At 37.2% G+C, this 21546-nt stretch overlaps 3 protein-coding genes across 3 annotated transcripts; all 3 read left to right on the plus strand.

The window, feature by feature from the left end:
• The first annotated feature begins 362 nt into the window (after positions 1-362).
• LOC129869956 (uncharacterized) lies at positions 363-1930 on the plus strand. The gene is made up of 4 exons (XM_055944510.1): positions 363-481; positions 1079-1210; positions 1319-1437; positions 1761-1930. Exons 1-4 carry the CDS (start codon positions 363-365, stop codon positions 1928-1930), a joined length of 540 nt encoding a protein of 179 aa, XP_055800485.1.
• Positions 1931-11542: 9612 nt separating this feature from the next.
• LOC129869957 (uncharacterized) lies at positions 11543-18568 on the plus strand. The gene is made up of 5 exons (XM_055944511.1): positions 11543-11748; positions 11927-12094; positions 12190-12295; positions 18413-18470; positions 18528-18568. The coding sequence occupies exons 1-5, from the start codon at positions 11588-11590 to the stop codon at positions 18566-18568; spliced, it is 534 nt and encodes a 177-aa protein (XP_055800486.1). The 5' UTR covers positions 11543-11587.
• On the plus strand, positions 16787-20961 carry LOC129869959 (zinc finger BED domain-containing protein RICESLEEPER 2-like). The gene is made up of 4 exons (XM_055944512.1): positions 16787-17374; positions 18413-18470; positions 18690-20787; positions 20868-20961. The coding sequence occupies exons 3-4, from the start codon at positions 18690-18692 to the stop codon at positions 20900-20902; spliced, it is 2133 nt and encodes a 710-aa protein (XP_055800487.1). The 5' UTR covers positions 16787-17374; positions 18413-18470; the 3' UTR covers positions 20903-20961.
• The last annotated feature ends 585 nt before the right edge of the window (positions 20962-21546 follow it).

Raw genomic sequence — 21546 nt, forward strand, 5'->3', positions numbered from 1 at the left:
ATAAGATAAATTTCTGTTATTTCTATTTCTGTTATTATTTATTACTTTCTATAATTTGATTACTCTATTTTATGTGTGACACTTTCGTTATTTTTTTTTCCTGTAACGCTTTTAATTTCTTAGCCTTATTTGATATTTTTTTATGCTTTTATTGAGCCGAGGATCTCCAGAAAACAGCCGTCCTACCTTGGTAGGAGTAAGGTCTGCGTACACTCTACCCTCCCCAGACCCCACATTGTGGGATTTCACTAGGTTGTTGTTGTTGTTGCACAAGTTCTTTCGGAGACTGAAAATAGAGGGTATGAAAAAGTTGAACTGACCTTCAGAATATGTAAATATTTGCAAATGTCCTTCATTTCAGCATGAAGTTCAAGAAACCAATTACAGTTTCATTTTGGTGCAGGGGAGATAAGGCAAGTGATGCACTTCCCTATTCCCAGCAAGGGAATTCGGTGGGATTTCCAAGCCGTTATGATACCAGGTTTTACTTCACTTCATTTGTTTTGCTTGCTACTCTTGCTAAACAACTCTCTTTTATATAAGTGTGGAACTGTGTCATTTCCTGTTCTGTTAGCATGTGCCTTGACTCAGCAAAAGTCCACATAAAACTGTATTCTAAGAAGGTACAGGAATTATTAAAGAGCATAAGGGGATTGTGTTTTATCATGGACTTATATAGGCTTCATCTATGGTATTTTCCAAAAGGATGACCGTCCCTTGAAAATCCCCCCTCCCCCTTTTCCATAAAAAAAGGAAAAGAAAATATTTTGACAGAATTTTAGAGATTAAGGTGAATGGAATGATGAGCAAAAGTTAAGTCTGAGCTGCAGGAATTCTCAGTGGGTTCTTGTTGAAGTAGTAGAAGAATCTACCAATAGCTTAATTAGCATATCTCTTATGTTGATGAAGCCCAAGTCTTTTGCTTCCCTCTTCTCCTTATTACTACTCTAAGTAGCTATACATCTAAACATTTTCACTCGGCCTCGTTCCAGTTTAGGGTGAGAAAAAGAGGTGGACTTTTTTTGAATCTAATTTTCTTTTAGATTGCAATTACTGAACATTTCTTTGAAAACAACAGTCAAAACGGATGGCAAGTTCTCCTGGCTTATGATGCTTGCATCCGTCTATGCCTAAATGCTTGGGCAAGAGGATGTGTTGAGGCACCTGAGTTTTTACGCGATGAATGCCAGATGCTTCGAAGTGCTTTCTGGTTTGCTAGCTTATCTTTTCTCATATTGAATCACTTTAAAAACACCTTTTTATGGATTCGACTTAATTTCCATGACCAATATTCGCTCTATCTTATCCAACGTCTCAGCTTGCAGAAACTGTTGTTGCAACCTCGATGCATGCAGACAACAGAAAGGATTCATAAGACCAATGGACAAACATTACCCTTAAAAGTGAGAAAGTTAGTCGGTAAGGTTCGTGTGGAAGGTATAACTCAAAAACAATTATTTTTGCTTATTTTTTTGAGGTTATTGGTAGTGCACTTCTTTGCTCTTCTTTTTTTTTTTTTTTGTGTGTGTGAGAGAGTGAGGTAGGTGCGTGATTTATAATTTAGAGCTAGTAATTTCTACTCATATGAAGACATATTCGAATAATAAGTTATGGTTTCATCCAACTGTTTGCTACACTATCTTGTTTACTTTTAGACACATTACTTTTCAATTGATAAGTCAATGAAATAAAAGCTGTCAAACTACATGTAGATTTCTTATTCTGTAGTGTAATGTGTATCTTTAACCTACATATTGCAGTAAGAAAGTTAAGAATTGTACCAAAGAGGAAGCTTAAGAGCACCAACTCAATGCGAGGTGCAATTAGCATGCATGCAGGAGCAGATTATGTCCGACATGTTTCATCACTGGTGAAAAATGGAATCAGCTCTCTTAAAATTCATTCATCTCTGTTGACATGTGAAGGTTAGTAGTTCTTATTGAAAGAGGTTAGTAGTTCTTATTGAAAGATTCTTTCTCTTCCATTGGATCGAGGAAACAATTTACCTAAAATGCTTGAGTAGAAGAAACATAGTCTTCTAAAAGATTTATTGAGTTTTTCGACAACAGCTATACTTGATTCTTTCGAATGGTGGTTATTCTAGGGGATGATAGCAAACTGATTGATTTTATTCTTTATTTCTCCTTGTAAACTATGATGGTCTCTAGGTGTGAAAATATGATGATTGGAGAGTGCTTAAAGGGAGGGGATATCTTCCACGTTAAATCACATGGAGAGAAGTGTCTCAAAAGAACTACTACCTTTAGCAACAAATGCGAACTTGGTTAATGTTAGTAAACTGTATTGAAAAATATTAAAACAGTAACAACAACTAAAAGTAATAAAACACAGAATCTGGAAATTTAATGCAAGAACAAAATCGAGCCCACTGACTGCATAGTGTGTCCTTAAGGAAATTATTCCCCTCAAAGTATCCGAGGTTTTGGAATCTTTCCTCCCAGGATAGAACGATTTACTCACCAAAGTAGAGGTACTGCAAATCTTTGATGACTTCGAACCACTTGATGGCTGTATTTCACACTAGTTTTAGGAAGTGCAGAAAGAAGAAGAAGATGGTATATATTCAGAATTTCGTATGGAACATTCTGAGGATTAAGAGACATATATATAGACTATTTGCACCTTTTAAGAAAAGGCACCTGTTGGAAAAAGATTTGCCTGTTGAGAAAAGGTTTGCAACTTTTCGGACAAGGTTGCAACCTTTCAAAAATCTGTTGGAAAAAACGGAGGGAAATATTTAAATTAATCCGGGAAAGAAACGGGTCGCGGGTCGCGGGTCAGGATTTTTCCACTTAATTAATTAAATAAATAAATAATATTAATTAATTAAAATGTAAAGAAAATTTGGTCCAAAAAGATTATCAATCAATTGACCAAATCCAAATCCGAAGCCGAAGCCGAAGCCGTAGCCGAGCCGAGCGACGACGACGACGGCGCGAGGGGAGACCCTCTTCTTGACCTTTTAGCAACATGAAGGAGTGCTTCTACTTTTAAGTAGGAGACTTTTCATTTCCACCACCTATGTGGGACCAAAGCTTATTTAATAAAGCAAGAGAGAACATATCATTTTCTTCTCCACTTCTTTTTCCCTCAATTTCCCATTCAAACAATCAATTAAACCCAACAATCCCCCACATGAATGGGGAATGTCTACAAGATAAAGGAATGCACGGATAAGTGTGTGATATACAAACGAAGATTAATTGCATCTGGATAAGTAGGTTTCCCTTTGAACTTTCCATAGTGAACTTATATAGGATATACTCGATCAATCGGTAGATGCGATATCTTTGAACCATCGAACTTTTGTTGTATAACTAGACAACATAAGTCACACAATTAATCATCAACCATCTATGGTTCTCACGGTTGTGTTCGTTTCAGCCATGAACACCGCCTGGTTTCGTGAATGCATAGAGAATGGGCCTTTACCGTCATTCCCCTTGAAGCGGCTTATACTTCACATTCATATAGGTGATTTCTAAACGTGTAGTCCTATAAACACACTATCTAGTCATTTTCCGCCAGATTTAGATAATCATTAAAAAACCTTTAATGCTTTATTAACTCATTAAAAAGCCTTAAGGTTTTATCCTTTATTTATGAACATTGTCATCATCACGAGAATGGGTTGAATTATTTGACAATGTTGAACCGCCAATCATAACTTTGTTTGATCTCTTTGAACCTAGCTCATGGGATCTCCAGTCTACTAGGTAGAGTTACCGCCATGATGACTTGTCCTAGGTCTTAACCCCATTCCCCTCGATGATCTTTCAACAGCCTCTCTAGATAGGCCTTTTGTTAGTGGATCCGATACGTTATCTCTTGATTTTACGTAGTCAATAGTGATAACACCACTAGAGAGTAGTTGTCTAACAGTATTGTGTCGCCGTCGAATGTGACGCGATTTTCCGTTATACATAACGTTTTCTGCCCTCCCTATTGCCGCTTGGCTATCACAATGTATACATATGGGTGCCAAAGGTTTGGGCCAAAATGGAATATCTTCCAAAAAAATTCTGAGCCATTCAGCTTCTTCATCAGCCTTGTCTAAAGCTATAAATTCAGACTCCATTGTAGAGCGGGCGATGCATGTCTATTTTGATGATTTCCAAGACACTGCTCCTCCACTAACGGTGAAAACATATCCACTTGTGGATTTAACTTCAGATGATCAGGTGATCCAGTTTGCATCACTATATCCCTCAATTACTGCGGGATATTTATTATAATGCAAAGCATAGTTTTGGGTGTGTTTCAAATACCCCAAGACTCGTTTCATTGCCATCCAATGAGTTTGATTGGGATTATTCGTGAATCGACTCAACTTGCTAATAGCACATGCTATATCTGGTCGTGTACAATTCATAATATACATCAAACTTCCCAAAACTCGTGCATAGTCCAATTGTGAGTCACTTTTACCTTCATTCTTTTGAAGTGCAAAACTTACATCAATTGGAGTTTTTGCAACATTGAAATTTAAATATTTGAACTTATCAAGTATATTTTCAATATAATGTGACTGTGATAATGCTAGACCTTGTGGAGTTTTATGGATCCTAATTCCTAAGATCAAGTCAGCAACCCCTAAGTCTTTCATGTCAAATTTGCTAGTAAGTATACGCTTTGTAGCATTTACATCAGCAATGTCTTTACTCATTATCAGCATGTCATCAACATATAAACAAACAATGACTTCATGATTTGGAGTATTTTTAATGTGAACACATTTATCACACTCATTAATCTTAAATCCATTTGCTAACATTATTTGGTCAAATTTCGCATGCCATTGTTTAGGTGCTTGTTTAAGTCCATAAAGTGACATAACAAGTTTGCACACTTTCTTTCTTTACCTGGAACTACGAAACCCTCAGGTTGTTCCATGTAAATTTCTTCCTCCAATTCTCCATTTAAGAAAGCCGTCTTAACATCCATTTGATGGATTTCAAGACCATTAACAGCAGCAAGTGCCACTAACACCCGAATAGATGTTATCCTTGTTACCGGCGAGTATGTGTCAAAGTAATCAAGACCTTCTTTTTGCCTATAACCTTTGACCACAAGTCTTGCCTTATATTTATCAATAGTGCCATCAGCTTTCATTTTCCTTTTAAATATCCATTTTGATCCTAAAGGTTTATTTCCAGGAGGAAGATCAACCAATTCTCATGTATGGTTATTCAAAATTGATTGAATCTCACTATTGATTGCCTCTTTCCAAAATGCTGAATCAGAAGAAGACATTGCAGCTTTAAATGTTTGAGGCTCATTTTCAAGCAAGAAAGTCACAAAATCTGGTCCAAAGGAAGTAGATATCCTTTGACGTTTGCTACGCCTTAGATCCTCTTCAGTTGGTTTACTTTCCTTTGGTTCTTCTCGTGGTCGTTTAGATCTTTCACTTGAGGACTCACATTTAGTTTTATACGGATAAATATTTTCAAAGAATTCAGCATTATCTGATTCAATTACCGTATTAATATTAATTTCAGGATTGTCCGATTTATGAACCAAAAATCGACAAGCTTTGCTGTTTGTAGCATAGCCAATAAAAATACAATCCACGGTCTTTGGTCCGATTTTTACCCTTTTGGGCAAAGGAACTTGGACCTTTGCTAAACACCCCCACACTTTGAAATATTTCAAGTTGGGTTTTCTTCCTTTCCATAGTTCATACGGAATAGTTTGTGTTTTGCTGTGGGGCACTCTGTTGAGTATTCGATTAGCTGTAAGGATAGCTTCCCCCCACAAGTTCTGTGGTAAACCGAAACTTATTAATAAAGCATTCATCATTTCTTTTAATGTTCGGTTTTTCCTTTCCGCAATTCCATTTGATTGTGGTGTGTAGGGGGCAGTAATTTGATGAATAATTCCATATTCTAAACATATCTTTTCAAAAGGAGATTCGTATTCTCCACCCCTATCACTTCTAATCATTTTTATCTTTTTATTCAATTGATTTTCCACTTCGTTCTTGTATTGCTTAAATGCATCAATTGCTTCATCCTTACTATTAAGCAAATATACATAACAATATTGAGTGCAATCGTCAATAAAAGTTATAAAATACTTCTTTCCACCACGAGTTGGTGTAGACTTCATATCACAAATGTCTGTGTGAATCAATTCTAAGGGACTAGAATTCCTTTCAATAGATTTATAAGGATGCTTAGCATACTTAGATTCAACACATACTTGACATTTTGATTTATTACAATCAAAGTTAGGCAATATATTTAAGTTAATCAATTTTCGCAAGGTTTTATGATTGACATGTCCTAAACGTGAATGCCATAAATTATTTGACTCAAATAAGTAAGAAGAAGCTTTAACTTTATTATCATCAACAACCATTACATTTAGTTTGAAAAGACCCTCAGTGAGGTAGCCTTTTCCTAGATACATTTCATTCTTACTCACAACTACTTTGTCTGAAACTAGAACACACTTGAATCCATTCTTGATAAGAAGGCCGGCAGACACCAAATTCTTTCGCATTTCTAGAACATGATACACTTTGTTCAGCGTCACCACCTTGCCGGATGTCATTTTCAGAAATACTCTCCCATATCCTTCAATCTTAGCAGTTGCATAATTTCCCATATAGATCGTCGCATTAGGTGCTGCAGGGGAATAAGTAGAGAAGGCTTCTCGGACTGCACACACATGCGAAGTAGCTCCCGAATCAAGCCACCATTCTTTGGGATTACCTACTAGGTTGCATTCTGATTGCATTGCACACAGATCATCAATACCTTCTTTATTTTCCACCATATTGGCTTGTCCCTTTCTCTTGTCCTTTTTCGGAAGATGATAATCTGGAGCTTTGTGTCCAACTTTCCCACAATTATAACAATTGCCCTTGAACTTTTTCTTGTTCTGCTCCTGATTCTTTCCAAAAGGTTGCTTCCTTTTCTTATTCTTTGGAGCAGCATCTTCAACGATGTTCGCTCCCATAATTGTTGAATTTCCACGCAACTTCTTTTTTGCTGTTTTGTTATCTTCCTCAATCTTGAGACGAATCACAAGATCTTCCAACTTCATTTCCTTACGCTTGTGCTTTAGATAATTTTTGAAATCTCTCCACGAAGGAGGCAACTTTTCTATCATCGCAGCCACTTGAAATGCTTCATTAACTACCATACCTTCAGCAATAAGGTCATGAAAAATAAGTTGTAGTTCTTGAACTTGGGTTCCAACAGTTCTGCTATCTATCATTTTATAGTCTAGGAACTTAGCAACCACAAATTTTTTCAAGCATGCGTCTTCAGTCTTGTACTTCTTCTCAAGTGCATCCCACAATTCTTTAGAAGTTTTTACAGCACTGTAGACATTGTACAAATCATCATCCAAAGCACTTAGGATGTAGCCCTTGCATAGAAAATCTGCCTGTGTCCATGCCTCAGTAATCATAAATTTTTCATTGGTCGGCATATCAGCAGCGGGCACAGGAGGGTCTTCGTTAGTGAACTTCTGCATACCAAGAGTGGTAAGCCAAAAGAACACCCTTTGCTGCCATCCTTTGAAGTTGGCTCCAGAAAATTTTCCTGATTTTTCTGCCGGTGGCACAGAAGTGCGGCTTGTTGCAGCAACAGTCACAGAAGTAGTAGGAGTATCACTTGTCATTTTTTTTCACTGTCAAAATAGACAAACAGTCTTAATATTTCAGAATATCAGACCTTTTACAAAAAACAACGACGAAGTTTTTATACTCTTCAAATCGTTGTACAAGTATGAACTTTAATATTCCAACGAAGTTTTTATACTCTTCAAGTCAGAATATTTATTTCATACGGAGTAGAAAACCACACAGGTTTTAGTCTCTAAAGACAGAATATAGTTTGATCAGAAAATAATAATAATAGTAATTTCCTTAAAATTGTTAGTAAACTGTATTGAAAAATATTAAAACAGTAACAACAACTAAAAGTAATAAAACACAGAATCTGGAAATTTAATGCAAGAACAAAATTGAGCCCACTGACTGCACAGTGTGTCCTTAAGGAAATTATTCCCCTCAAAGTACCCGAGGTTTTGGAATCTTTCCTCCCAGGATAGAACGATTTACTCACCAAAGTAGAGGTACTGCAAATCTTTGATGACTTCGAACCACTTGATGGTTGTATTTCACACTAGTTTTAGGAAGTGCAGAAAGAAGAAGGAGATGGTATATATTCAGAATTTCGTATGGAACATTCTGAGGATTAAGAGACATATATATAGACTGTTTGCACCTTTTAAGAAAAGGCACCTGTTGGGAAAAGATTTATCTGTTGAGAAAAGGTTTGCAACTTTTCGGACAAGGTTGCAACCTTTCAAAAATCTGTTGGAAAAAACGGAGGGAAATATTTAAATTAATCCGGGAAAGAAACGGGTCGCGGGTCGCGGGTCAGGATTTTTCCACTTAATTAATTAAATAAATAAATAATATTAATTAATTAAAATGTAAAGAAAATTTGGTCCAAAAAGAAAATCCGAAGCCGAAGCCGTAGCCGAGCCGAGCGACGACGACGACGGCGCGAGGGGAGACCCTCTTCTTGACCCTTTAGCAACATGAAGGAGTGCTTCTACTTTTAAGTAGGAGACGTTTCATTTCCACCACCTATGTGGGACCAAAGCTTATTTAATAAAGCAAGAGAGAACATATCATTTTCTTCTCCACTTCTTTTTCCCTCAATTTCTCATTCAAACTATCAATTAAACCCAACAGTTAATAATAGAATACAGTGGAAGCAAGGAATACCAACTAGTAATCGTTATTATCTGTTATAGAAGGTGTCTTTAAGGAGGTATTTAGTATGTTTGTGGATATTTATGTCAGTTTTAGTGTGAGATTTAGAGATACTCTAGTTTTAAAGAACTCCTAATTTTTCCTAGAAAACAAAATATTAAGTATTAGAATGAAATGACCTGAATCAAGTGTAATGGTTCCCATAGATTCAAACAACCGATCCCACCTAGTTCAAGGTCGATGGTATGTGTAGGTTATTATGTGCGTGTTGAGAATTTACGTGAGCTCCCTGAAAATAAGTAGATCTTTTGGACCTATCAAATCAAACAAAAAATGTAGAGCTTTTTTGATCCTCATACATAAGTAAGATAATTGTTTTTCTACTCTATTCTCTGCAGAATCCTTGAGATGCTTAGTTGTCCTGAAGAGTTCAACTGAAGATACTAAATTCGAACCAAATTCTGCTGTTACGCTGATATCGGGAAGTGGTGATCACCATGACTTGTAAGTTGTCATTTTACTTTGTTGCTGTCCATACTGGCTGTATGCTTATAAGTCCACTTGAACAACCTTGCTTGCACTTGCTTCGAGTCCTGAATATTGTTAGGAAAGTGAAGATCAAGTTGTGTGGATATCTAATAATTGAGCACTTCTCAAGATTAGGATAAGCTTTATATGGAGGCGGGAGGCTAAAGGAACTTCTTTTCTCTGATTAAAATCTGCAAGAAGATGAAAATGGGTCACCTTTTAAGTTAAAAAAGAAGATGTTTATAATAAGATTTTTTGTGATTCCATGTCTGGATGCTTCCATTCTATGCATAGTTCTGTACTTCCAGATTTCTATTTGTAATATGTATATGATGATCTAGCTCGGGGATCAAACCGTGATGTTGAGATGTTAATTTCTCCATACAAGATAACACATGCTTCTGAATTCAGTTTTCCAGAGAACCAAGGAGATGCTCTTTTGCTTGAAGTACAAGATATGAAGAAAAGTTCTTTGGGTCGAACTTCAATACCAGTTTCAGCCGTGGCTGACAATAATGTATGTCTAGTCCTCCAAGTTGTCATTATTTTTTAACTGATTTATTTAGTTGTCAAATTTTTATCATTACCGCCTTCTTACATCAGTTTTGTAATTGCTCCAGAATGATAAGATTCGCTGGTGGCCCATTTATCATGATGCTACTGAATGTGTTGGGAAGGTTCAGCTATCAATCAATTGTACAATCACAACTGATGAGACAACACAAGTCACCACTAATTTTCATTTCAGTTCGATGGAACATGTTCTTTTTTGTCTTAGTCTTAAGGTTGAAAAGGAGAAGGAATGCGAGTACAGAAGAGATGATATCAATTGTTCTTCACTCAAGCTAGTGGTTATAAATTTATTTTTAGTTCACCTACTAACTTCCTAAGCTTCACTTTCAATCAGCATCAGTGCCTGTTTCTGTTCTGGGATTTATATACATTGTTTTTGCAATTGACATTTGAGATGCTAAAATGACATTTCACTGGAGACAACCTTAGGCCCTTTTGAGGAGACCATTTACTTGAGGTGTCTACTCCTGAGGCCCTCTTGTAGTTCAATAGTGTTATATGCCTGTTATTGTTAAAATATAGTACTAAAACTGTGCATATGTGTGGTGTCTTAACTCATTTTATAGGTTTTCAAATTAGTAATAACATTTGATATGCATTTGAATCCTATTTATGACAGAGTGGACCAATTGCGGAGACTCTTGCATATGATCTGCTACTGGAAGCTTCAATGCATGCTCAACAGTTCTGTGCACGAAGTTTAAGGTCTGAGGAACCTTGGAACAGGTTAGTCACAGAATTTTCTGAGTACTATGGGGTAACAGACACCTATACTAGACTGAATGTTATATTTTCTTGAATGTCATGGATGTCACAACTCCAACAAAAGCTGACAATCAGAGTTCAACAGGTACCTTTCATATGTCATGGATGTCGCGACTCCAACAAAAGATTGTTTGGAGCTCATTCATGAGTTGCTTGTGCCAGTTATGAAGGCAAGGAGTGACAGAAGTATGACAAGACAAGAGGTATTGAATTCTATTCAAGCTTGATATGATGCTGGAGATTTAGACATTGCAAATTGTTTCACAAAATCAAATTCCACAGAAATGCTAATCTAGTTTCCAATAATTGCAAGAATTCTAACAGTTTCTGAAATTCATTGCAGCATCCTTTTTATTTCAAACATATTACTCCCTTCTGCCATTTCATTTTGACCTGCTTTGCATTTTACTATGTCCAGAAAAGATTGAACTCTTCCTTCTAAGGGGAGGGAAATGTTACCATTTTAGAGAAGGTCCAAAGTAATATATACTTTATGCATTTTCAAGCTTAACGTGATATTTTAACCTCCACGTCCTTTTTTAAGCATATGTTTAATCAATTCAAATATAGTAACTTAGTTAAACTTTCTTCTTTCTTATGGAAGGTCCACTAGGTCAAACAAATTGTGTTAAAGGAAGAGGTACTCTGATGGAAGCTAGTCGAGTCGGTTTACCTAGATAATGGTCCATGGGAAAAAGACAGAATAAAAGAAGAAGAAATTCTTGCTGGGGAGATGATACCATATTCTGTGTTTGCACTTGATGGTTTTAAAGTTAAACAAACCAAGCTAGATAACAATGTAAGTTGGACATACTAAATGAATGCAAGTGTCTCTTATGCACATTCAGATAAAAGAGTTGTGAGCAGCTGGTTGTCTGGTTTTGATTGCACCACTTGTCTAATCACAAGTCTAACAATATTATAATTTAACAGACAGCAGCAGCAAAGAGGTGCCGAAAGCACATGATGGAAACTGACGACTTCTTGTCAATAAACCTTGATGGCTTTGTCATGGATTCAATAACAATATCCACTGCTTATTCGAAGATGAAGAACCTCTGCTCCAACATATCAAATGAAATCCAGGCAGATATTAAGATCCATAACCAACATATACTTCCTAGGTATGTTGGAACTAATAGTAAGATGCATTTGGCACCAATCAGATGTTGCACTATCCATGATTGTGTTAGGTTACATTTTCCTACAATTACCGCTCCAAGTAATTATATTATACTGACTGTTTCAGTTGTGCAACTTAAACTGCTATCGATTGACTTTAATGTTACATTCCTTTTTCAGTTCAATTGATCTCTCTAGCATAACGGCATCAGTTTATAGCACTGAATTGTGTAAGAGGCTCAAGAGCTTTCTTGCTGCATGGCCTCCATCGAGTCCTTCTCCACATGTGAATGAGCTTTTGATTACACCAGCTGATTTTGAGAGGAATCTAGACTCATGGAACATCAGGTAAACTTGAATAAAAGTATATTTGTAAACAAATACTATTTTTAGGCTTGCTTGGACAAGTTCTTCTCACATTGTTCTGTCCTATCATGCTTCAGCTCATTGCAAGGTGGTGTAGACTCAAGGGGTCTCTTTCATAGTTATATAATGGTATGGATAGAAGATATGCAGCTTCACTTACTTGAGCTTTGCAAGGGAAAAAAGGTGCACAACACTGCTCTAATACTCACTTAAATATCCCGGTATCTCTTTTGTGCATCATAGGCTAAAGATTTTCCGGAGATGCAATTGGTTTGATGAGGCAGCATATTTCTCACTCTATCACCTCTTTCAGGTGTTACGGTCTGGAGTTGTTACTGAAAGAAAACAGAGAAGACAAGAGAAGTCAAAAAAAAAGGAAGAAAAAGAAGAAAAGAAAAAGTAATGAGAAAAGTTGAAAAGGCAAAAGGGGAAACAACACGTTTTTGTTGAAAAACAGAAAACGCGTACTGTCCAACTTTTCTTTTAATTAACGCGTTTACGCGTTTCATCCTCCTATAAATAGAAGGCATTCTTCCCTCATTTAAATCATTCAATCATCCCAGAAAGAGAGAGTAAAAAATACAAAAAGAGTTATACACCAAGATAAATATTGTAGTCTTGAGTGTCCTCTTTAGTAGTTGTTCCTTTTACAAGAGAGAAGTATTAATTGTTGTTTTCTCCTTGTATTTGAGAGCTGTGTACTTCATACAAAAAGAGTGAAATCCTTCTACCCCGTGGTTTTTCCCCTCTATCAGTTAGAGAGGTTTTCATGTAAAATTCTCGTGTCCAATTTATTTTCATATTATTTGTCATATCAAACTTTAGTTGTGGTGCTTCCTCCCCCCAATAGTGGTATCAGAGTCCTCGATTATTCTGTCTATTTTATGCGAAGGTACTATCTGTGAATAGTAACTTTTTGTGAATAGTAAAATTCAATAAATAGTACTATTCATGTGAATAATAAATTTCGATGACGGTACAGTTTGTCACGATTGTTCGCAAAAACATTCAGAAACGATCTAGAAGGGTGTGAAGCAAATAACAATGTCGAGTATAACAAAGTTTGACGTTGACAAATTCAATGGGACTAATTTCTCATTGTGGAAAATGAAAATAAAAGCAATACTGAGAAAAGACAATTGCTTAGCTGCAATTGAAGGCATGCCTACAGACTTTGTTGATGACAGCAAGTGGAACGACATAGACAGCAACGCAGTTGCTGATCTACACTTGGCACTAGCTGATCAAGTGTTGTCTAGTGTAGCAGAAAAGCGGACGGCGAAGGAAATATGGGATACTCTTACGGGGTTGTATGAGGCCAAGTCTTTGCATAATAAAATCTTCTTAAAAAGAAGATTGTATACTCTTCGAATGACAGAATCCATGTCAGTTACTGAACACATCAATACTTTGAATACTCTGTTTTCGCAACTTACAACAATGGGTTGCAAAATAGAGGGGACTGAACGTGCGGAGCTTCTACTTCAAAGTCTGTCTGACTCGTATGATCGACTCATCATCAACCTGACGAATAATACAGACAGTTTAGTTTTCGATTAAATTGCAGCCGTTGTCTTGGAAGAAGAAAATAGGCTCAAAAATAAGTACAACAGACAAGCAAGTTCGCAGCAAGCTGAAGTTTTGATGATGGTGAGAGAAAGACCAACGGAACGTGGCCCCAGTGGGAGTCACAATCATGGCAGATCTCAATCAAGAAGTAAGAAGAATATCAAGTGCTACAACTGTGGCAAGAAAGGGCACTACAAGAAAGATTGTCGGTTCAAGAAGAAGAGTGAAAACCCTGAGCCATCAAATGCTCAAGGGAATGTTGCATGTACCTCAGATGACGGAGATATTTTGTGTAGTGAAGCAATATCAAATATTGAAGGCAGAAAACGTTTCACTGATGTCTAGATCATGGACACAGGAGCAACATGGCATATGACTTCCAGGAGAGAATGGTTCCATCAATATAATCCTATCTCAGGAGGGTCTGTGTTCATGGGAAACGATCATGCTTTGGATGTTATTGGTATTGGGTCCATCAAAATAAAAATGTATGATGGCACGGTACGCACCATCCAGGAGGTACGACATGTAAAAGACTTGAAGAAGAATCTATTGTCTTTAGGACAACTAGATGATAACAGATGTTCATATAAGACTCATGAGGGAGTCATGAGAATATCCAAAGAAGCACTTGTAGTGATGAAAGAAGAAAAACTTGCGGCAAACCTATATGTGCTTAAAGGTGAAACACACCAAGAAGGAGAAACATCAACCGCGTCAGCAAGTTCATTTGAAGAATCAATGATGATGTGGCATCGTAAACTTGGCCATATGTCGGAACGAGGTTTAAAGATTCTTGCTGAGCAAAAACTTCTTCCAAGGCTCAAAAAGGTTTCACTACCCTTTTGTAAGCATTGTGTTACCAGTAAGCAAAATAGACTGAAGTTTAGCAGTTCATCTACTAAAAGCAAGGAAATACTAGATCTGGTCCATTCTGATGTCTGGCAAGCACCGGTGGAGTCTCTAGGAGGAGAAAAATATTTCATGTCATTTATCGACAATTACTCCAGGAGAAATTGGGTGTATCCCATCAAGAGGAAGGCAGATGTTTTTTCAATTTTCAAAGAATTCAAAGCGCGGGTGGAACTTGAATCTGAGAAAAAGATCAAGTGTTTGAGGACAGATAATGGAGGAGAATACACTAATGATGAATTTAATAACTTCTGTAAACAAGAAAGTATTAAACGACAGTTCACGGTGGCATATACTCCACAACAAAATAGAGTAGCAGAGCGGATGAACTGCAGGGTTGGAAAAACCATTCTGGGCAGAAGCAGTCAAAACCGCCTGTTATGTGATCAATCGGTCACCATCAACCGCAATTGATCTGAAAACGCCAATGGAGATGTGGACAGGAAAACCAGTTGATTATTCTCGCTTACATATATTCGGAAGTTCTGCTTATGTTATGTACAACACCCAAGAAAAATCGAAGTTGGATCCAAAATCAGAGAATGCATTTCTTAGGGTATGCTGATGGAGTCAAGGGGTATCGCTTGTGGGATCCCACAGTCCACAAGGTGGTAATCAGCAGGGATGTTGTATTTGTTGAAAACAAGATACAAGCAAAAGAAAATAGCACTTTAAAAGAAAAATCAGAGACTACTACAGTTGAAGTTGAAGAAATAGAAGAAGTTCCAGTTTCTTCTGAAGCAGCACCAGAGCACGAAGAACAAGAGCAAGCTGAGATCGAAACTCCACAAGTTCGACGGTCAACTAGGGAGAGAAGAGAACCAGCTTGGCACTCAGATTATTCTATGGAGAGTAATATTGCATACTGTCTACTAACAGAAGATGGAGAGCCTTCAACTTTTCACGAGGCTATGAAAGGCCAAGAATCATCTCTGTGGGTGGCAGCAATGCAAGAAGAAATTGAAGCTCTTCATAAAAATAAAACATGGGATCTTGTTCAATTACCACAAGGAAGGAAGGCCATTGGAAACAAATTGGTCTACAAGATCAAACGCAATGGTAATGATCAAGTGGAGAAATATCATGCAAGATTGGTGGTGAAAGGATTCGCTTAGAAAGAAGGTAAGACTTCAATGAGATATTTTCTCCAATGGTTCGACTCATAACAATTCGAGTGGTCCTGGCGATGTGTGCTATATTTGACTTATACTTGGAGCAGTTAGATGTCAAAACTGCATTTTTTTATGGAGAGCTTGAAGAAGAAATTTATATGCTCCAACCAGAAGGTTTTGAAGAACAGGGAAAAGAGAACTTGGTTTGCAGGTTGAACAAATCTCTATATGGTCTCAAACAGGCGTCGAGATACTGGTATAAGAGATTTAATTCCTTCATTATAAGTCTTGGATACAACAGACATAGTTCAGATCCTTGTGTTTATTACAAGAGATTTGGTGATGAAGATTTTATTATTTTGTTGTTGTATGTTGACGACATGTTGGTAGCAGGCCCAACAAAGATCGTCTTACAAATTTAAAGGCACAGTTGACTAGGGAGTTTGAAATGAAGGACTTGAGACTAGCAAACAAGATTCTAGGGATGTAAATTCACTGAGACAGAAATAATAGGAAGATTTGGCTTTCTCAAAAGAACTACTTGAAGAAAATCTTGAGACGCTTCAAGATGCAAGACTGTAAGTCAATTTCTACCCCACTTCCTATTAATTTCAAGTTATCCTCAAGTATGAATCCTAGCAATAAAGCAGAAAGGATGGAGATGTCTCGAGTACCGTATGCATCAGCAGTGGGAAGCTTAATGTTCGCCATGGTATGTACAAGACCTGACATTGCACAAGCAGTGAGAGTGGTTAGTCGATACATGGCTAATCCTGGTAGAGAGCATTGGAATACTGTTAAGAGGATCCTGAGATACATCAAGGGTACCTCAGATGTTACAATGTGTTATGGAGGATCAGACTTTACTGTTAAAGGTTATGTTGATTCAGATTATGCAGGTGATCTTGATAAAAGCAAGTCCACCACAGGTTATGTGTTTATTCTTGCTGGAGGAGCTGTAAGCTGGGTTTCAAAACTGCAGTCTATCGTGGCTACATCTACGACGGAAGCAGAATATATAGCAGCTACACAAGCTAGCAAAGAGGCAATATGGATGTAGATGTTATTGGAGGTAGGGGTGGGCATAAAATACCGAAAACCGAATTACCGAACCGAATCGATTATTTCGGTATTTCGGTATTCGGTATTCGGTATTTCGGTCCGGTATTCGGTACCTAAATGTTAAATTTCGGTATTTCGGTTTCGGTTTCGGTATTTTATAATTTTCCCGTTCGGTATTCGGTATTTACCGAATACCGAATTTATTTCTATTGGCAATTGGGCCTCCTATAATTATTTCTGTTGGGCCCATTCGTATAATTTAACTATATCTAACCTACCCTAAGTCCCAGCCCAACTATGTAACATACCCTAAGTCCCTAACAGCCCATTAGCCCAATTAACTTATCCATTTCAGCATTCAATATTATCTCTATACTGCCCAACGCCCCAACCCTAATCTTCACTCTTCACTCATCACTCTTCACCTCTGAGTTCACCACCGCCCTTTAGCTTCACGCACGCCGCCTTCAGCCCTTCACGCACGCCGCCTTCAGCCCTTCACGCACGCCGCCTTCAGCCCTTCACGCCACCATCAGCTTCATGTTCTCCATCAAATATCAAATCTTTTGGAAAAATTTGTATGGAATTAGTGAAATAGAAGTTCCAGGTAAGAGATTCATGTTGATTGATGTCTCTTATTATCCTGAAAATCTGAAAATCTGAAGTGAGTGGAACTGTAGACAAGAACTGTATGGAGGGTTCGACATACAGCTGAGGCAACATGTTTAGTCTGTCTTAGCAACATACATTAGAAGTTGGTATCAGATTTTTGTGTCCATTCTTCACAAAGTTAATTTCTTTTTATTGTTCGACTTCTTTGTGTTTTCAGAGTATAAAGTTCATATTTATTTCTTTCTTGTCAATGGTAAGGAGGAGGAAATTACAATATGCAAGAGTCAGCAAATGATTCTGTGAGCTTCAATATTTATGCTAATGTATTCTGACTTACCTACTCTCCAAGTTTTTGTTTCCCTTTTTTTTCTTCCATTTTTCGATTAATTTGTTTTCTAGAATTCAAATTGGGGATGCTGTTCAATTCCTCTTACCTAGTTAACCATGTTTGTACACATTTACAAAACATAAAATCATTCATTTTTAACCGTGTTTTGTAGGTGTTTGCCCATTGTTCTTCTTCTAATGTTTTTTTTACCTGCTGACTTGTTGTTCTGAGTTCTCTGTCTACTTACTTGGGTCCTTTCTTGATTTGTTTTTTTTCTAATATCTTTCGATGTTTAGATGGAAGATGAAACAAGTCGACAACTAATGTTAAGTTATAGGTTTCCAAGAGAGGTTTAAGCTAACATCATTCTCCTACCTTGCATTTCTCTGTTAATTTTCTTGAAGTATTTAAGATGTTACTCCTTTAATCCTTTTGGTATTATAGTCAGTCATTGAGAAAACTTAACAGCCTCATTGGCTTCTGTCACTCTTTATGCCTAATCTGGTTAATGCTCTTTCCAAACCCCAACAATTACACATCATCTTAATCTGCTGATATTTGGGATTATGATATTTATTAGCTTGTGTTTGTTTAATGGTTACTTCTTGTTAGTCAAAATTCCAGTTTCATTTGCTCATTTTTACTATTTTCATAGGCTCATTTCTTTGGATCTAGAAATTTCTGACTTCTTTATTCCTTTCACAGGACAATCTGTTGACTGAAGTGGTGAAAAGGTTCAAAGGAAGAAACTGGAAAAGAATTGGTAATAAACCATTTATTCTTTCATGTTCTATACTTTTCAGCTAGTTTTTTGGATCAGGTTACTTTTCAGCTAGGTTAACCACAAAGACCAGCTCTTAGTAACTCACTGTATCAGCTCAAAGTCTCCTTCTTTGTTGCTTTGTTTCTTGCTTCCTTTCTTTCAAATGAAGATGATTGTTAATTTATGTCTTATAACATTTGTATTCTCTTCAATGTTTAGATGGAAGATGAAACAAGTCGAACGACCAATGTCATTGGAAGCGCACCTTTGGCTCTTACCGAGTCTCTTGATTCAACAATGGAAGTTCAACAACATGCATTGACGGTGAAGAGAAAAGCTATAGAATCAAGATCTGCTGCTTGGCCGCATTATGAGAAGCTCATAGAAGATGGAATTAATAAAGCTAGGTGCAAGTATTGTGGTAAAGTTCTCTTAGCTGATTCAACTAAAAATGGAACAAGTGGACTGAATAAACATTTGAAAACTTGTCCTAAAAATCCAAATAAGGTTAACAATTTCAATTCCAAGTACAAACAATCAAATTTAAACTTTTCCTTAGAAGGTGAAATGTGTGATGGGGCAATTTGGACTTTTGATCAAGAGGCATCTCGGAGGGCTTTAGTTGAGATGTTAATCCTTGATGAACTTCCTTTTCGTTTTGTTGAAAAGGAAGGTTTTAAGAATTTTATGAAAAAAACCCAACCTTTATTTCGAGTTCCCTCCCGTAGAACAGTGACTAGGGATTGTTATCAAGTTTTTGGTGAAGAGAGACAAAAGTTTATGAAGTATTTGAAAGAAACATCACCGAGAGTTTGTCTAACCACAGACACATGGACATCTATTCAAAGAATAAATTATATGTGTTTGACAGTACACTTTATTGATAGTGATTGGCTTTTGCATAAACGAATTTTAAACTTTCAGGTTGTTACTAGTCATAAGGGTGATGAAATGGCCCGTTGTATTAGTAAGTGTTTGCTTGATTGGAAATTGGAGAAAATAATCACTATAACTGTAGATAATGCTTCTTCTAATGATGTCATGGTGAAAGAGTTACACAAACAAATGGTTAATTGGGGATCTAACATGAAATGTGGTAACCATCTTCACGTGAGATGTATGGCTCACATTTTGAATCTTATTGTGCAAGATGGCATGAAAGAAGTTGGTCCATCGATCAAACGTGTTAGGCAAATGGTGAAATATGTTAGACAATCTCCCGCAAGGATTAGAAAATTTGAGGAATGTTGTGAACTAAAAAATATAGACAGTAAGAAGTCATTATGTTTAGATGTTTCAACCCGGTGGAATTCGACCTACTTGATGTTGGATGCCGCACAACATTTTGAGAGTGCATTTGATTACTTTGATCTCGAAGATGGTGGATTGTCAACTTATCTTGCTAATCATGTTTGTGAAGATGGAAGCGTTGCAGGTGTACTTGAAAGTGATGATTGGCAAAAGGTGAGAAATATGGTCATATTTCTTAAAAGATTTTATGATCTAACTGAAAAGGTTTCAGGTTCACTCTACGTCACTTCTGCTGGTCACTTTGAAGATATAGTTGAGCTTCACAATCATTTAAGAGAGTGTATGGAAGACAATGATCCTTCTTTGGCAAAAATGGGAGAAAAAATGAAACAAAAGTTTGTCAAGTATTGGGGTGTTCCTGAAAAAATGAATAAAGTGATTTTTATTGCCTCTATCTTAGATCCTCGTAACAAACTTGAGTATGTTGGCGACGCACTTGAGGATATGTTTGGAGATGAAAAGGGGAGTGAAATAAAAGATGAAATGGTGACTTACATGAAATCTATGTTTGAAGAGTATGTAGCAAAATTCTCTAATGTATCTCGACGCCCATCTACTCTCTCTGATTTATCGGGTCAGACATCGGATTCATCTATCTCTAACACTAGCACAAAATCCACAAAAGTAAGAAATAGGATCCAAATGAAGAGGAACAAACTAGATGGTACAGGTTTGGGTAGTAAGTCGGAGTTGGAAAGGTATCTTAGTGAAGAACTAGAGCCGACTGATGATGACGACAATTTTGATATCTTGTCGTGGTGGAAAGTTCATTCTCCTAGATATAAAATTCTTTCCGAGATGGCTCGTGATGTGTTGGCAATTCCAATTTCTAGTGTGGCATCGGAATGTGCCTTTAGCACCGGAGGCCGTATTCTTGATTCATTTAGGAGTTCTTTGACTCCGAAATTGGTGCAAGCTGTTATTTGTCTTCAAGATTGGCGTCGAAATGAGCCTTATCCCATAAATGTTGAAGAAGATTTTAATGACCTTATGAAACTTGAACTTGGTATGTTTTTCAGTTTCGGTATTTTATTTTTATATTTTTTTACTTTGTTTAATTATTGACACATTTTAAATTCTTTTTAGCTATGGATGATATTGACTTGCATTGTTCAAGCTGAAAAACAGTAAAAGCAAATTTTGGACTCTATGTCCTCTGCTGCTACTGTTTCTGACTTCTGATTTTGGAGCTACTTCAGCCTTCAGGTGGTGGTGGTGTTGTGTGTAGTGTGCTGCTGCTGCAGGTAGTGTTGCAGCTTATGTTGTTTGTTGTTGTTGTGTGTTGCAGCTGAATCATTTTGTTGTTGTTGTTGCATGTTGTATGCTGTTGCAGGTGCTGTTGACTGTTGTGTGTAGTGTTGCAGCTTATTGTTGCAGCTTATTGTTGCTGCTGGTTGGCTTATTATTGTTGCAGTGCAGCCTGCAGCCTGCAGGTGTTGTAGTTTGTTGTTGCTGCTGGTTGTAGTGTGTGTAGTTTGTTGTTGCCTGTTGGTTGCTGCAGGTGTTGTTGCTGCTGGTTGTAGTGTAGGGAGCTGCTGCAGCCTGCAGGTGTTGTTGCTGCTGGTTGTAGTGTGTGTAGGGAGCTGCTTGAGTGTGTTGCAGCTTATTGTTGCTGCTGGTTGGCTTATTGTTGCTACTTGGTGTTGTAGTGTGTGTAGGGAGCTGCAGTTTGTTGGAATTGTTGATGCTGAAGAAGGTGCAACTTGTTGGAGATATGTTGCTGCTGAAGAGGTGCTGGAGAATAGCCATGTAGTGCTCTAACAAC

Source organism: Solanum dulcamara, chromosome 10 (assembly GCF_947179165.1).
Source record: "Solanum dulcamara chromosome 10, daSolDulc1.2, whole genome shotgun sequence".
In the NCBI taxonomy this organism is placed as follows: Eukaryota; Viridiplantae; Streptophyta; class Magnoliopsida; order Solanales; family Solanaceae; genus Solanum; species Solanum dulcamara.